The sequence below is a fragment of the Phyllostomus hastatus genome, unplaced genomic scaffold (assembly GCF_019186645.2).
Source record: "Phyllostomus hastatus isolate PE091 unplaced genomic scaffold, TTU_PhHast_1.1 phas_contig_86, whole genome shotgun sequence".
In the NCBI taxonomy this organism is placed as follows: domain Eukaryota; kingdom Metazoa; phylum Chordata; class Mammalia; order Chiroptera; family Phyllostomidae; genus Phyllostomus; species Phyllostomus hastatus.
Window position 1 is genome coordinate 90,346,877 of NW_025333977.1, and position 17,491 is coordinate 90,364,367.

Consider the following 17,491-nt stretch of genomic DNA (forward strand, 5'->3'; position numbering starts at 1 on the left):
ATGAACAAACATATATACATCTTCTTACTGTGCATCTTGTGACTCAGGATGTGGTAGGGTTCAATAAACATTCTTGAATGAGTAACTGATTGTGTGCATGATTGTTTTAGCATATGGAATCAGTTCAACACAAGTTTAAAAAATGTTTAAATTGAAGTAAAATTCATATAACACAGAATTAACCATTTTAAAATGTATAATTCAGTGGCATTTAGTACATTCACAGTGTTGTGCAATGATTACCTCTGTCTAGTTCCGAAATATTTTCATCACCCCCAAAGGAGATCTTGTACCCATTGAGCAGTCAGTTCCCATTCCCTCCTCCTCCCAGCCCCAGGAAACCACTAATCTGCTTTCTGCCCTACGGATTTACCTATTTCTAGATATTTTATAAAACTGTAGCCCTGGCTGGTGTGGCTCAGTGGACTGAATGCTGGCCTGCCAACCAAAGGTTCGCTGGTTTGATTCCCAGTCAGGGCACAGGCCTGGGTTGCAAGCTGGGTCCCCAGTGGGGGGCATGCCAGAAGCAACTACACACTGATGTTTCTCTCCCTCTCTTTCTCTCTCCCCCTCTCTAAAAATAAGTAAATAGAATCTAAAAAGAAAGTAATCATAGTATATGTGATCTTATGTCTGGCTTCTTTCCTAGCATAATATTTTCGGTATTTATCCAATGTAGCATGGCTGAAAAATATCCATTATATGGACATACCATATTTTGGTTAGCCATTTATTCCTCAATGGATGGTTGTTTCCACCTCTTGACTATTGTGAATAATGTTGCTATGAACATTGATGTGCAAGTATTTTATGAATATCTGTTTTCAGTTGATTTGCGTATATAAGCAGGAGGGAATTGCTGGGCCATTTGGTAATCTATGTTTAACTTTGTGAGGAACTGCCAAACTGTTTTCTAACATCTCAATAAACGTTTTTCCAAATGCAAAAAAGGAAAAGTAGATGGCAGCCTGGGAGGCAGGGATGAGGCATTTTCCTATCCTTCACAAGCCAAGTTCTCTGGGCTGACTCTCATTCTCAAAGTGAGGAAAATAAAACTGACCTCTGTGAGCTGAATAAGGTAACTTCTAAAATTCTAGGCACAAGTAATCCCTCAAATTAATTGCCTTCCCTTACCATTTTGTACTCCACCCACACCCCACTTGGCCTTGGGGGCAAGTCCACGCCTGCGGGTCTTTCTGCCCAGCCTTGTTAAAAACTACAATTCCCAGCAAGCACTTCTTCCCAGCTGCCTCTCCCTGCTTGTGCGCATGCTTTGGCAGACGTGGCACCGGGAACTAGGAGGCGGGGAGCGGCTGGGAAGTGGCGGTGGCAGTTGGACCCGGCGGAGCTGCGGGCGCGGGAGCCTGAGTGAGAGATCAGAGCCGGCCGTGGGCAGCGGCGGCGGGCATGGCGCGGGCTGGGCCGGCGTGGTTGCTGCTGCTGGCGATCTGGGTGAGGCTGTGGAGCGGGGTCCGGGCTGGGGCCAGCGAAAGCACCGGCACGTGGCGCTCGAAGTGAGGGTCCGCGCTCCCTACTGCCGGCCCTTCCTGGACACTCGGGGAGGTGCCTTCTGCCACCAGAGTAGGGGCGTGCGTGCCAGGATGGCGGTGACTCGGTGGCTGCAGGGGAGGCAGCGGGCGGCCCCATCGCCCTCCTCCCGGAGCCTTCCGGGACGTAGGGGCTGGAGGGAGCCCGGGAGCGCTGAGCGATACCTCGTGGGGTGCCTGCGCTGCGGGCATAACTTTGCGGGGGTGCAAGTCTGGAGGCGGCCACCAGCTTAGGCGAGACACCCGCGTGCTGGGGGCAGATGTGTCGCGCACCAGACACCGGGCCCTACACCTGTGTGAGTGCGGTGTGGGAAGGGGGTGCTTTCCATCCGCACTGTCGGAAACCTTGTTTTAGGGCCACCTGGTTCTTGGTTTCCACCCTGGGCGGCTGGGAAACTGCCAATCCACACCTGGGTCCCCGCCCGCGGGGAGTTCGCTCCTACACCCAACTGAGATTGTCCCGAACATCGGCCACTTTCTGGCTGTGTGACGCGGCGTATCTTTTAAAGAATCTAATTCAGTGTCCTCATCCTTGAAATGGGGACGGTAAAGATAACCCACCTCGCAAGATTTTCCCGAGGGTCGATGAAAAATCTGAGGAGGAAGCTCAGTAAACTGCAAAATCGTACAAGAGTGGAGGAGGGGTGGGCTCTCCTAGAGGAGTTTGCTACGTGTGTGAGAGATGCCTCCAAGACATCCCTGGGAGAGGTCTGAATGGGTGTGTCCACAGCGTCCAGGGCTGCCCTTGTTGTTGGCGTTGGTGTTCCGTGGGTGTGTGATGGGATAATGTGGCTTCTTTCCATATTTTTCCATAACTTCTGGTCTCCCTTATTTTAAGACCATCTTGACTTTCCTGAGAAGTTTCAAGGAAATTTCTGCCTCTGGCACCCTCGCCAACCCAGATTTTTCAGATTTTTGGGGGGTGTGTGTGTGTGACAAGGATGCTGGGCAAACATGAGGAGAAAAAGTCAAGTGTGGATTAAATTGCTTTAAATAATTTCATCTCCCAATACCCTGCCATTTTGGCAGGGTGAAGAGTCACTCCTGTCTTCAGTCACTCCTGTCTTCTGGAAGTCCATGGGGAAGGAAGCTCCCTGTCCCCTAGGTCTGACCAATCTCCGTCTGGGAGAGAACCAGGCTGGAGGGGGGCAGTGCCACTTAACCAGGGTCTAGCTGTGCTTGATGATCTGCCTGCATTCTGTTACCTGGAGCCAGTTGGCTTTGGCAGGCCTCTAGGCCAGGCGGAACTGCAGGAGTGTGCCGAGGGGGCCATTTCCAGTGAGATTTCCTATCAGGTCTTTGCACTTGGGCTGTTTTAGGAGGTCCTGCTTTCCTCTCTTCTTCCTTTTCCCCTCCCTCCTGTGAAAGTAAAAGAGGGCTTGGGAATTTGACCGGAAAGAAATTTCGTTCAGCAAATATTTATCAACCATACTGTCGTGAGCTGGGTTAGATTTTGGGCGGAGAGCAAAACACACATTGTCCCTGCCATCCTGTGTTGCCCTGGGTTGGGAAGGGGAGTCAGTCCTGTGAGAAAAAAAAAAAGACAGAACAGTGAATGCTAATAGCTGAAGGGCTGGGTGCTTCCACAGAACAGGAGCCGTGCACTAATTCAGGGCAGGGTCAGCTGTGGCTTTCCTGAGGCAGTAGGTTGAGCAGTTGGGAGGGAGTATGGGAGTCAGCAGTTGAGGTCTGCAGGCGCCTTCCATCATAGCTGACCCTCCCTCTGAATTAGTGTATGGCTCCCGTTCTGTAGTAGGTTTGCTGAGACAACTAGAACCTGGCAATCCCTCAGCAAAGAATTGACGTTTTTCTCTTTTCCCCAAGCCCTCAGCTTAGCAGATGAGAGGCACAGGTGCACGGTCAGTGGTGAGTGGCTGGTGGACACTAGGGTGGACTTTGTAAATCTATACTCTGTGTCCCTCTGATAAGGGCTTCCAGGTACTGGGAGTGGATTGAGTTTCTTTGTTCACTCAATATTTACCAAGGGCTAATATGTGCACAACACCTGGCTGTGACCTGAGGGATACAAAGAACTGTAAAGAGAGTCTACAGAGTTTCTTGGGCAGGGATGTGTGTACCCACCACATGTTTTTAATGGCAAAATATGGAAGTGGCTTCAATGCTCAACAGTAGTGGCATGGTTAAATGACTTTTGGCCCTTTCCCACCATGGGAAGTGATGTTTATGAAGAATATTTATATTTACTAGAATGCTGTTTATTATAAAAATATTTTATGATGCTAGTGAAGATTTGAGGACATGGGGAAGTGTTCTAGTGTAATAAGTAGGGGAAAAGCAGGATAAAAGCCACATCCCAGGAGAGCTGAAAGTGGCTTCCTAAGTGTTCGAGGGTTCAGAAGTGCATCAAGACATGAACAGTGGCTGGTCAGTAAGGTGGAGTTATGGGTGACTTATGCTTACTTCTTATGTATGGTTTTCTGTGTTTTCCAAGTTTCCTCCATAAACATATATTAGTTTTTGATCAGGAAAGTTAATAAGGGAACATTTTTTAGAAGGTTCTTTTGGGGGCCTCAGCCTTCCAGAAGAATGCTGGGGTGGAAAGAGTCAACACTTTGGGACAAGTTGGTCCCAGCCCTCCGCGGGTGGGTGGGTGCCCCTGCCCACGGGGTCTGTGGCCGAGGAGACCGAGCCGTTCTGTCCCCATGCCCACACCTGTGGCTGGCTGCCCCTTCCTGCTGTCCAGCGCAGCAGCTCGCTACTGCCGGCCAAGCTGTGGGGCTGGGCTGTGTTGAAGTTTTCGCTGGTTCGCAGACAAGTTGGAAAAATAACAATGGTGAGTGTTTTCCTTTTTTTTTTCCTTCATGAATCCAAGTATTTTCAGTTTAAAAACTTACTCTTTTGATACGATGTCCATGTTTGCAGGTAGGGAGTGGTTTGCAGTGTCCTTCTGAAACATGAAAGTAGTGATGGTGTATTGTGATTTTTAAAAAAGTCTTTTGATAAAATTTATTTTAAGTATATCTAACATATATTACACATATTTGAACATGTATATATATATATACACACATATATACACACTTTAAAGTATGCCATGCCAAGCCGTGAGATTCAAAAGTCTGAGAACTGCCGCTCTGACTCAGCTCTCATTTTGTGAAAGAAAAGTGAGGCTCCAAGAGTGAGAGGACGCACTCAAGGCCACCCGGTTTCTGAAGGCAGAGCTGGGATTAGACTGAGGCTTATGAATTATAAACCAGGGTTCTTACCACTCCATCTCTGTCATCCCAGCCCCCACCCCATCTCCCACACGCTTCCCTCCTCCAAAGCTGCTGCTGGAGCCTCTGCCCGGATGGTGGCTCGCAGCTCAGAACCTAGAGGGTGGAGGTGCAGGAAGCAGGAGACGTTTGCCCCTGGTCTCTCCTGCACAGCTTTTAATGCACACGTATTTAGATTCTACATTATATATTTAATAGGCTTCTGTGGGTTGGCCCGGGGACCTAATTGCCATTTATAATGCTGTTTGGAACCCGAGTGTACTTCTCCCACGGAAATAAACACATTACAGGGGAAATTTTAAAGCAGAACTTTAAGGCGTAAGTTGGAGGAATGAATGGCTGAGTGCTGTGTGAGTGGCAAACAGAGTGCTGTGGATTCGGGCAAAGTCCAGGCGGTGGGGTGCCGAGTGACCAGAGAAGGGCCCCAGCTCACTGCTCACAAAGGAGGGTAGACTCTGAGCTCTGTTGCCATGGGGGTCCTCCCTGCCCTGGCGGTTGTATCCCCAGCACCTAGCCCAAGGCCTGGCACACAGTCATCCCCAAGCCATGTTCGGCTGAAGGATTCCTGTTGGCTTTTGAGAGAGAAAAGAAACCTTTCCAGACAGAAATGCGGGCAATGAGGAGTGATAGGCCAGGCTGGCTGGTAGGAAGTATTTGAGTCTGGGAGTTGGGGGAATAAGACTGCAAGAGCAGAGCGTAAAGAAGCTTAAAGGCTGACTTTTGGACTTGATTCTGTAGGTAATGGAGAGACATGATGAAAGTTGCCCTTTGAATAGCAAGATCAGTCAGGCCACAGAGTAGGGTTCCGGTTGAAGTGAGAGAGCCGGGATTAATTTTCTCAGAACAGCACTTTTTTCTTCTTCTCTGTTATCTACAAGATAAAGTCAAGTGCGATGTTGTGAAAAGAACACAGGCTTTTTGCCAGGTAGACACTCAGGAGCTGTGTGACCTTGGGCCCTGCCTCAGTTTTCCTCTTTGTGAATGGCAGTAATAATAATGTCCATCTTGCAGAGTTGAAAGGACCAGAAGTCATACAGGAAGCACTCAGCGCAGTGCTTGGCACATGGGAGTGCCCAGCAAGGGGGAGCCACAGCAGTGGTCTCAAGTTGCTGATGAAGAGGTGCTGGAGAAGCCAGTTAGGAGGAGGCAGTGGACGGTGAATGGCCAGAGTGTATGTGAGCAGAGCCTTCAAAAAACATGGATGGTGATGTTCTGTGCTGCTGTGATTTTCTCTGTCACAGTTCCTTGGAGCTGGGCTCTGGCCTCGATTCTTGCCCCTCCCCACTGGGCCTCTGCACTGCCTCTGGATTGGCAGATGGAGGGGGGCCTTGCAGAGGGGATAAGGATTTAAGTGCTCAACAATTCTCCCTGCTTTCTTCTGAAAGTGGGTCCTCTCTTGAGAATGGATATACCAACAACAGTGCCTCCCTGGAGGGTTCGCCCTGGCACTGTGGTTTCGTTTGGTGGGGCTCCTGTGCCCTACTTGGTCGTTGTGGCAGGTTTTGGAGGCTGTCTAATTGACAGTGAGCCTGAGAGTGGTGCATGGAGTGTAAGGACAGCCAGAGTTCTCTTACATGACCCAGACTAAGATGGTTTATTTGCCCCTCACCCCACCTCCCTCCTGCCTCCTTCTGTTTGTTCACACCTGGCATCCTGGGTCCCAGTGGGAAAGGGGAGGCCACAGAGCTGGCTGTTGCCTGGCCCATCCTGCAGCACTGACTAGGGCTTCTGGCTGCCCACTTGACTTGTCAGTGAGAATTGTGACATACCTGGTACATTTGAAGAGGGCTTTCGAGTTTAGTTTGCAAGGCATTTCCACATATTTCATGCCTGTGTAGCCTGGAGCCCCATGTTAACTGGTGAGATAAGGTAATTAAACACTGTTTCCTGTAGAGACGGTTGGGTGGGTGGACAGAGGTGGGAGGAGATGGACGTTAGACAAGAGTGTGGGCGCCGCCTGGAGGGTGGAGGGATAGACCGGTGGGTTGGGACTCAGTGATAGTTCTAGTGGCCTGTCTGACTGTTTAAGCAGCCAGGTTGGTGGGCGCTATTTGCTGAAATAGCAACACCAGTCATTTTCCTGGGTGTCTGCGAAACTTGCTCTCTAGCTCCCTGAGGGCCTGAGCAGGGGAGCAGGAGCAGCCAGCTGGACACTTGTCCATTCTTCTCATCTGTTTCCGTACCCCCTTCTTCGCTCTAGTGCGGTTCCCGCTGACCACCTGAGGTCCAGCAGGGCCTCTTCCCACAACCAGTTTACAACCGCTTCTGAATGATTAGCTTTGCAGTGGTGATGTGGGGGTTAAACACGCACAGAGAGTGTGGAGTTGGAATAGCCCTTTCGTTCCCCGAGGCCAAAGTTAGAATAGCCTTCTCATTCCCTGAGGCCATACTGAGCCTGCATCTGCAGCACTCTGTTCCCACGTGGCCTGATGGTGAGCCTGTGTCTGGCTTCAGAGAGTCCAGCTCATTATAGCTGGTGGGGGGTGGAGAATCCGTCTCCCAAAAAGGGTCCCACCATATCTTCAACCCCTGGCAAGAGCAGATGTCTTCAATTCATGAGCAGGTCCTTTCATCCTGGCCTTGGAAGGGGTTAGTGGAGATCCAGGTAGAGCCTACGGTGGGGCTTGAACATACAGGTGGTTTAGTATTGGAGCCCAGATGGGGGCTTGGCTGGAAGCTGTGCTGCTGGGCCCAGGAGGCCAGGCTCCAGAGGAGCAGACAGCTGTGTGCTCTTGTGAAGGGGCCTCACCTCGCTGGTCCTGAGCAGAGTGCTGTACCTGCCCCTCATTTCAAAGGAGTGTGTGCCACAATCTGCATGCTCCATGTGTCACAGGTGTTCATTCGTTCCACAGATTGATCAATGTTTTTTTTAAACAGATACTTCTTGGGTGTCTTTTGTGAGTCAGACACACCACGCTACAGCATTGAGGATGTCATGATAAATAAGATGGGCACCATCCCTTTGTCCCATTGCTCAGTGGGAGAGCCACAAGTGTATTATCTGATTCAGGTAGAAGGTGCTGGAAGGAGGAAGTATAAGGTGTAATAGAATGTGTAACAGGGGTCCCAGCCTAGTGCAGCGAGTCAGGAAAGCCTTCTCTGGGGACTTAAAGACTCTTTCTCAGAATAGTGTTCTTTAAAAAAAATTTTTTTTATCCTCACCTGGGGATGTATATATTTACTGATTTTAGAGAGAGAAGAAGTGGGGAGGGAAGAGAGAGAAAAGAGGAGAAACAGAAACATCAATGTGAGATGGAAACATTGATCAGTTGCCTCCCAAATACACCCTGACTGGGGATCGAACCCACAGCCTAGGTTTGTGTCCTGACTGGGGATTGGTCGCGCAGCTTTTTGTTGTGTGGGACGGAGTTCCAACCAACTGAACCAGTGGCCAGGGCTAGAGTGATACTTTAAATGTACAAAACAGAACACATGGGATTATAAAGGGAATCAGAGATACTGCAACACAGTTATCCAAATAGTATAACAAATATGTGATAAAATTATATTTACATATTTTATTACTATCATATAAGAAGGTCTAGTGTTAGGTTTGTTAATTTCTGTAATATTGAGTAGCATAAACAGTGTTTCACGATATTTACACCAATCGTAGTGTGATGGGAGATGTGATTTCTGTTGATGGTAAAGTTGCAGGTACTGCCAGTGTTACTATTTGGTACCCACATCCTCGATAAAGGGAAGGCTAAATTTCAGTTAGAGATTTGTGGGGATGTGATGTTTCCCCATACAAATGCATAGATCCCACGGTAAAGAACAGTTTTCCAAGAACTTGGGAATGAAAGAGGATTTAGTAACATGTCATCCTGCAGCTTTGTCTAAGAAGCCAACGTAAGGGCCATCTAGTGCTCTGGGGAATGTAACTTTGCATATTATTCTTTAGGGCCCATCCTCTGTGAAGTGAGATATGATGTAAATAATGTCTATTTGGTGAAGAAGAGAGACATGAAGGTTATTGCCCTGTAGGACATTTACCAGTTCGGAATCAAATTTAGCAGTCTCATATCAGGATTCTTTTCTTTAATCAATCATACGTACATTACTGTCTTATAGCTTCTTTTTGAAAAACTTTTTTTAATCTTTTTTCTTTTTTAAAAAAGATCTTATTTATTTTTAGAGAGAAGCAAAATCAGGGAAGAGAGGCAGAGAAACAGCAATGTGTGAGAGAAGTTTGCAGCATCAATTGGTTGCCTCTCATGCTTCCCCAAACTGGACCTGGTTTGCAACCCAGGCATGTGCCCTGACCAGGAATTGAACCAGCGACCCAACCCACTGAGCCACACCAGTCAGGGCTAATCATTTTTCTTTTTTATAGCTTCTTGTAACTTGTCATTTTAGTGGGTCCCTTATTAAAGAGTTCAATAACACTTGAAAATATGCTCAATATCTGTTTTTATGAGTTAGGCTTTTAACATTTGAGAATTATACTTGACCCTGTTTTAAGAACTTCTGAGTGAGCAGGATGTGAGGGTGTGGTGGGAAGGGAGGTCTGGGCTGGAGATGTTAATTTAGGGCTGCTGCATAGAAGGTGGGTAACACCGCCCCCCCCCCCCGCCCCCCGCACCCCGGGGTTGGGGGTTGGCGAGAGGAAAGAGAAGGTGGACTGAGTGAATGCCAAGGAACTTCAGCATTTAAAGGGTAGGGAGATGAGGGTTTACAGACCAGGGGGACTGGAGAGGTAGAAGGGAGACCAAGAGTGTCTGCCCGGGTTTGAGAGGGTGAGCAAATGGAGAAGTGGAGGTGCCTGTAGGGTTGTCCACGTGGAAATTATTGTTGAACCCCCATGAGAGCCTTTTTGGTGGCAGTGGGACAGATCTGAGAGGGCGGAGGAGTGGACAGGAGAGAAGCGGGGGTGGGAAAGTCTGGCTGTGAATCAGTAAGTGACATGAGGTCCAGAGGGTGGGCTTCGGAAAGGTGGGCCAGTGGCAGAGGTTTTCCAACTGGCCCGTGGATCCAAACCACTGTAAGGGGGAATGTGTAAAAATGGATTGACTTCGGGGATACGGCCCAGGAATCTGTACTTCTGAAAAGCTTGTTCTTGGAACTGTTGTGCAGCTACTGACCAGGCAAGCTTACAAGTTAACAACCTTAGTGTTACAGGGTGGGTAATACTTGAGTAGCCAAGGTTGTCTCTCTGGGCAGAGTGGTGTGGCACAAGTTCTGCCCGTGTCGTGAGCTACACGCACAGCTGGCACTGGAAGGCATCACTTGGCTGATCGTGTGCAGTTTTTGCTTTTCTGTGAAGGCATGTGGGGAATTGCAGGCTGGTTGGCAGCAGGGAAAAGATAATCAGGTTGTCAGTGCAGCTCTTTTTAGTTGGTCACATTCAGTAGCTAGATTAGAAGGGAAAGTGAGCTTTCTGGCCACTGGATCGTGTTCTGGGTGCAGCTGTAGGCCGTGAGAGGAAGCTTGAGGGACATCAGTGCAAAGTGTATGCACATTGGTGGGCAGAGAAGAGCGTCAGATCTGTACTCACACATCCAGTCTGAGTGCTGGTACCGCCACTTCAGGCTTCGCCCAAGGCGAGACCCTGAGCACCTTAGAGCCTCTGCATTCATATCTCTAAAGTGGGGAGACTACCACATCCCAGACAGATTGTTTACAGTTGTTTTCAAACATTTTCACTTCGACCCCTGCAAGGGTAATTTTACATTTTTACATTATAACCAAGTATATATACACATATATAAAACATACATTTGTACGTTTGTTTCACTAAATATGTAGACGTGCTGCCTGTGGCACACACCCCAATGTTTTCTGTTTAATGTCACTACAAAGTGCAGGTGGTGACCCCCTGAATTGATTTTATGACTCAGCTCTTGGGTTGAGGCTCCAGGGATGGAATACACTGGTCGGGACTCTCAACTTCAGAGGCTGGACAAGATCATGTATGGTGCGCACATGGGTCACAAGCACGGGATTGTTATTTTCTTGTCAGTTACCAGAGCTTTGAGGCAAGGTTGGATTTCCAGAGTGGGGAGTCACCAGCTCTTCCTCCCTCCCTGCTACCTAGTTCGCTCTTCTCTCCCCATACCTCCTTGTTGGCCCAGGTCACGTGTGCACAGGCTGGCAGCCACCCAACGCCCTCTAGGCTCCTGAAGAGGTTTTCCAGAACGTTAGGGCTTCAGGATCTTAAGTCCCGGCTAAATGCACTGCAGTTGCAGTTTCAGGATAAGAAAAGCTGTTCATGTGAGCTCTCGGATGAGTCGTCCTGCCCCTGCGTTGTCTCTTGCTGACAGCCACATCTGTGCTGTAGGGGGTATGGGGGGGCTGCAGTGTGTAGCCCACCTATACAGTGGGGTTTTTAAAGGAAGCAGAATATGAGAAATGCAGCTGGCTTTGTATTTGCAGGAGTGAGTGGTCAGTGTGCGTGGCTCCGGGAAGCTGCTGTCTCTTTGTTCCGTACGTCTGACTGGGCGCTGGAGTCTGTGAGACTCGGGTCCGGGTCACAGCTCTCATACTTACTTGCTGGGTGATGCTGAACAAGTTTTAGAACTCCTCTTAGTCTCAGTTTCCTTCTCTGTCAATAGGTATAATGAAAGTGCCGACTTCATTCACGTGCCAAGATAATTAAATTAGATAATCGCGAGACCTGCTTTGCTCGCTCCTGCTCACACAGTGAGCACTCTGTACTTTCCACTGTTACCCTTGTCATGGGCTCATCCCTAGGCCCTGAAATCTGGAATTGAAGAATCTGCTCTTGGGTTCTGTTCTTTGCCAAATACTTTCCTATTTCTCTCATTCTTTCTTAAAAATTTTTATTTATTTTTAGAGAGAGGGGAAGTGAGGGAGAAAGAGAGGAAGAGAAACACTGATGCAAGAGACACATCGATCTGTTGTGTCTTGCACACCCCCAGCCAGGGACTTGGCCCACAACCCAGGCATGTGCCCCATCAGGAACCGAACTGGCGACCTTTCGGTTTGCAGGACTTTGCTCAACCCACTGGCCCACACTACTCAGGGCTCTCATTCTTCATAAACATGTTAAGCTCCCTCAGCTGCAGCCAGTGGGGGTTCCACATCCCAGGGCCGATGTGGCTGTTTATTTATGTGTCTGTCTGTCTGTCTCTCTCTCTCTCATACGCACACATACACACTCTTGCCACTGAGGGACTCATGGTGCTCATTTTTATTTTGAGGGCTGCTGAGTAGACACTGAACATTGGGGAGTATTGGTGGTGAAATCTCCAAACTTGGTTTGAGGTTAGGCCTCACTCCTTGGCTGTTTACAGCCTTGACTCCTAGGTTGTTTACATTCTTCTTGTGAAGGATGGTGTTTAGCCATGGTGGTTGGTGACAGGTGCTTAAATTTTGCCCTTTGAAGGGGCATACATTACTCACATTTTAAAATTAATGTTCTTTTGTATATCTCTTGCTTGTCCGAGCCATTCTAAGTGTGTGTTGTATGCACAATACTTTGCAGATACCATGTAATAGGTCTGATAAAAGAACTACGAAATGGTGGGTAAGCAGAGGAATGGCAGTCAGCTGGAAGTGAAGAATGGGCAGATAAGCACTTCCCTTTTTTTTTCTTTTAAAGGAGGGTGGGGGAGATAGACAGACAGACAGACAGACACATTTGATGACTGGTTGCCTCTCAAATGCACCCTGACCACGGATCAAACCCACACCTTTTAGGTGTGGGATGGGATGACGCTCGCCCAGCTGAGCCACTGGGCCAGGGCGAGGGCAGATAGACACAGCTCTTTTGTGGGAAGTGCCTGTGAGCGCTTGCTGGAGGCAGAGGTTTATCAGAAGGACGGTGGAAGGCAGTATTTGGTGGTTTGGGGCATCTTTCGTATTTTCTTTTTAGATTTTTTTTTCTCTAACTCTAATCATTTCAGACTGATAGCATATTTTGCAAGAAGAATACAAGGGTTCCCATCTACCCTTTACACAGATTCAACAAACGCTAACTTTTTGTCACATTTGTTTTTATCATGCCCTCCCTCTACATACGTAATGCTGAATTTTGGCTCAGGACTTAGTCCAGAATTGCACATTGAATCTCATTGCTTTGGCTCTTTAACCTCCTTCAGTCTGGACTGATTTATCAGTCTTTGTCTTTTGTGACCATGACAGTTTTGAATAATGTTGCTTAATTTGGTTTTTGATGATGTTTCTCTTCAGTGCGTTCTGTCAGGAGGCCTGTGATGTCCATGTGACCTGTTACTGGTGATGTCGGCATGGGTCCCATAGTCGGGGGAGTTTCAGCCCGGCTTCTGCATGTGCATTTCTGTTTTCTTCTGGGGAGGTGTTATACTTCGAGGTTGGTAATTATTTCCAAGATGGTGGCCAAATGGTGGTGATTTTTTTCTTTAATATTAAAATCAGACATGTCAGCCCTGGCTGGCATAGCTCAGTGGATTGAGCGCAGGCTGTGAACCAAAGTGTTGCAGGTTCGATTCCCAGCCAGGGTACATGCCTGGGTTGCAGGCCATAACCCCCAGCAACTGCACATTGATGTTTCTCTCTCTATATATATATCCCTCCCTTCCCTCTCTAAAAATAAATAAATAAAATCTTTAAAAAAAAATCAGACATGTCTATTATAGTGAGTTAGAAAAACAGAGGAGGAATAAACTCTGAGAACAAAGCTTACTTTGGTGCATTTTCTTCTAGTCTCTTTCTGAGCATAATTTTGCATATAGTGGTATTCATCACATACCATGCACATTTTGAATTTTATCATTTAAAGCTTAACATCAAAACAAGTATTTTTCCATTGCACCATCTTTGAAAACATTGTTTAAATGGCTATATTATTCTGTCAAGTGACTTTCTCTAAACAACCATTCCCCCACTGTTGGATATTTAGGTTGTTTACAACCTTTGACTCTTGTGAGTAAGACCATGTGAGTCATGTCTGTGTCAGAGTCTCCGCTAGCTTCCTTAGAACAGATTCCCAAAAGTGGAGTTGCACGGGCAGGGAGCATAAGTACTGCTAAGGTGCTTGATAAATTGTGCCAACTAGCTTTCCAAAAGAATCATACTAGTTTAGGCTTTTGCCAGCACTGTGTGATGGATAGTTGGGCCCTGTATTTTAAGAAATTCACTAATGGTGATTCTCAACTTAAAAAAAACAAACAAACAAAAAACCCCAAAATAAAACAAAAAAGCTTTGACCCTTCATTCAAGATTTGTGTTGAGATCTAATTTGAATAATTTTTTGTATTTTGAATTATGAAAGCACAGGTATTTGTTTCCCAAAATAAATAGAGTGTAATACGGCACGTCACTCTTTTTGAGTGCTGGCACGCCACCCCCAGCCCTGGGGCAGCCCTGGGGCAGCCCTGAGACTCATGCGCACGGCTGTGTCTGGGCAGGTCATTCCGGACGGTGCAGGCCCGAAGGCACAACTGAGGACTGCGTGTGCTCACCTATGGAATCCTCACAGAGCCGTGTGTGCTCTCTTCAGAGTGTGGTAAGCTGACAGAATGACATGGGAAGTGAAGAAATGGGAACTTGCTGGTGAAGGGAGCTCTTCACGATGCAGTGGTGAGTGGAGGACAGGGATTTCTGTGGATTGACATCTTTAGTTCCCACAGCCTTCTGGGCCCCTCTAGGCTGAGCAGCCGCAGGAGGTTTTGAGTCCCAGGCTCTGGCGGCCTGCCTCGAGGCTGGAGATGGCATGTGGAGAATGTTGAGTGGGGTCCTGTATCAGGAAACCAACCAGCCCAGCTAAAGCTGTAGCGCATGTCCTGGTGTTTCAGTCTCCTGTAGTGGTCTCCCTTCTAGTAAAGGGCTGAGGCTGCAGGGAAATAGGAGTGTTACTAGCTAATTTTCCTTTTATTTGTGGGTAGCTGTTACCTACAAATAGGTGACCAAGATACCTGACAAGAACAAGCACACTGAAACCTGAGTAATTAGCAAGAACATAGCAAATCAAACCTGATAGTCTGTCTTTTTCCTTATTACAGTTTATTTGAAGCATAATGCATGGTTTGACACCTTAGACACTTTGAAATATCCTAACTGGAGTAGATATTAATGTTTTTTTTCTAATTAAAGCTTTTGTTCCAGTAGGTACTCAAGATCTATTTGTGTGTGCCAGAAAACACAGTGATAGCACCTTTAAAAGATCATTTACTTCACTCCCGTAGAAGCCTGGAAAGGGTGTTCTCGGGCCAATATATCATTCTCAGTGTCAGAGACCCAGATACCTTCTCTCTTGTTACTCCACATACTTAGTCCTTTCTTCTCATTGGCTCAAGTTGGCTGTGTGAGTTCCAGTCATCTTTCCAGGTTCCAGCTGGCAGGAAGGAGGAGAGGACTAAGAAGACTTATACCAGATGTTTGTTAGGGACAGTTCCTACAGGTTGCTACATGTCACTTCTGCTTCCATTCCAGGGGCTGAAATTCAGTCCTATGGCCACACTTGCCGCTGTGAGGCTGAGAGGTGGGGCTTTAATGTGGTGGTTCTGTGGCTCCGTGGTGGAGAAGCACAGCTGCGCAGGGTGTAGGCGCCTCGCAGCACTTCTCTGGTAGCAGTCGTGAGGGTGGATTTGCCAAACGCCGCAGCTGGAGAGGACTTTGGAAATCACTTAGAGCCGCTTCACTTACAGAGGCAGAAACCGAGACTTAGAGAAGAGAGAGAGGACCAAGAAGAGAGGACCTGTATCCAAGGTCATACAGCCAGTAAACATCAGGGCCAGCACAAAAGTTGGGTTTTGGGCTCTTTCCACCAAACTTCCAGCTCTAAATTCTCAACTGGCTCAAGTTTTCTGACCTTGTGTTTAGGTCATCTGTTTTTAACATTTTTCCTGGATCCATTTACCACCAGCCTCTTAAGAATCTAGACTTTTGGATTCTGACATTTCAAAACTATTTTGAGCAAAATGTGAGTTACACTAAATTCTTCACAGCTTCTTCATAGCTTCCCAACATAAGAAGGATATCTTTTTTCAGGTGACAGCAAAAAAGGTCAAGTCCCACCTCCACCCTTTTTCCTAAATGTTAAAACTTCTGTCCTTAAATCGCCCTCCTTTAGCAAGCTGCTTTTATGTAATTGAATACCTCTGGTGTCATGGTCTGCATTGAGTAATGAGTCTATAAGGGCAGACAGCCTCCCCGGCTCAAGCGGACATGAGGGTGCTGGCACGCCCCAGAGATCAGGAGATTTTTAAAGCTGAGAGTGTAATGTGACAAGGACTGTTCTATTATTTTCCAGAATCCTATGACTCTTTAGCCTGGTGGCAGTGGTGAGTGAGCTTAAGTGCAGAGGGAGGAGCTTGTGTGTGCTGTGTGCTAGAGGGAGAGAGTGGTGGGAAGGGGCACGGACTTCTGGACAGAACCTGACTGACAGCAGATGGGGGCTAATGACCCCAGGACCCTGAGAATCGGGGCAGACCACAGGTGCTCTGGGCTTGTGGGAAGCAGAGGATTAGTGTAAATCTCTGCTGGAACCCTCCTTGTTGCAGGATCTGGAAGAGTAGGGCTTTTCCTGGCTGTTTTGGTGGGGCCTGCCTGGGAAGGAGGTGTTCTTTTTAGCTTGGGTTGCCCCAAGTCCAGGAAGCTTGTGGGGTTGAGAGAAGCAGACCACCACCTCTGGCCAGGAGCTGGGAGCCTAAGCCCAGGTCCTAGCTCTGCTGCTGACCTACTGTGTGGTCCCAATAAGTAATTTAGCCTCTCTCTGAGCCTCAGTTTCCTCTTCTGTGGGTTGAAAACAGTACCCGCTCATCGGGTTTTGTGAGGGGCAAGTGGGCACAAAACCTGGAAGGAGCGTTTAACATGTGCTGCGTGGCCTCTCGTCTGGGTCGCTGTGCAGATGGGTGGTTATTCCAGGTTGCACGATGCTGAGTATGTGTACATGCACACTCCTTCCTGCCTGGATGTGCTGGCTGTTTTGCCTGATTGCAGGCTGGGCCCTGGAGAGGAAGAGGTGGTGCCCACTTTACTGTTGTCCTTGCTCTATGACCTGTCTCACTAATGCTACTACTAGAGATAATTACAGTTGCTATGTACTTCTGTATGCCAAGCATTATGTTAGATTCTCTGTGTACTGCCCCCTCCTCCCCTCTCGTTTCATCTTCGGCCAACCCTGCAAGGCAGGTGTCAGCATTATTCCCTCCACTCTACAGGTGGAGAAATGACATTCTGAGTGGTGCAGTAACTTCGGAGATCACCATGCTATGAACGAGGGTACCTGGTTTGGCCCCAGGTCTGTCTGACTGCAGAAGCAGTTCTTTGTGGTGTCTGAGGGGTGGGAAAACACAAAGGGAGCAGATGAGAGTGGGCTGTTAGATTTGAGGGCCGTTTGTCTGGCAGGCCTGGTATGGGCAGACCCCCGTTAGGAGAGCACTATAGAGAGTCTGGAAGAGGAGGAGAGAATCCAGTTTCCTGACTCCCTTGTCTCCTGCAGTGGTGGGGGTGGGGAGAGGAGAGGATGTACATGCAGGGACCCTGGGTGCTGCTGGGCTCTGAAGAAGGCCGTGCACTCTGTCGAGGGAGGGAGCTTAGGGGTAGAGGGAGCTGCTACACTGATGGAGGGTCCTAGTGTTCTGAGGGGGGTGCTGCTCTATGACAGGGGTTGGGGGCTAGGAAGGCATTCTGGTGGGGGGCTCTCTGAGGCCAATGGGGCTTAACTATGGGGGCCTCTTTCCCAGCAGCTACAAATGGCGGGCCATCCTTCCCCAGCTTTGTTTTGCTCTGCACTGGGGGGATGGTTTATGGGTCTCAGCCCAG

General features: G+C 48.2%; 1 protein-coding gene across 1 annotated transcript in view; it reads left to right on the top strand.

Moving 5' to 3' along the window:
- The first annotated feature begins 1,287 nt into the window (after window positions 1-1,287).
- The window catches only part of PDIA5 (protein disulfide isomerase family A member 5), an 88,719-nt gene continuing 72,515 nt past the window's right edge, over window positions 1,288-17,491 (top strand). The window contains exon 1 of the mRNA XM_045851351.1: window positions 1,288-1,452. Coding sequence (XP_045707307.1) covers window positions 1,408-1,452 — 45 coding nt within the window. The 5' untranslated portion in view covers window positions 1,288-1,407. The remainder of the gene's footprint in view (window positions 1,453-17,491) is intronic.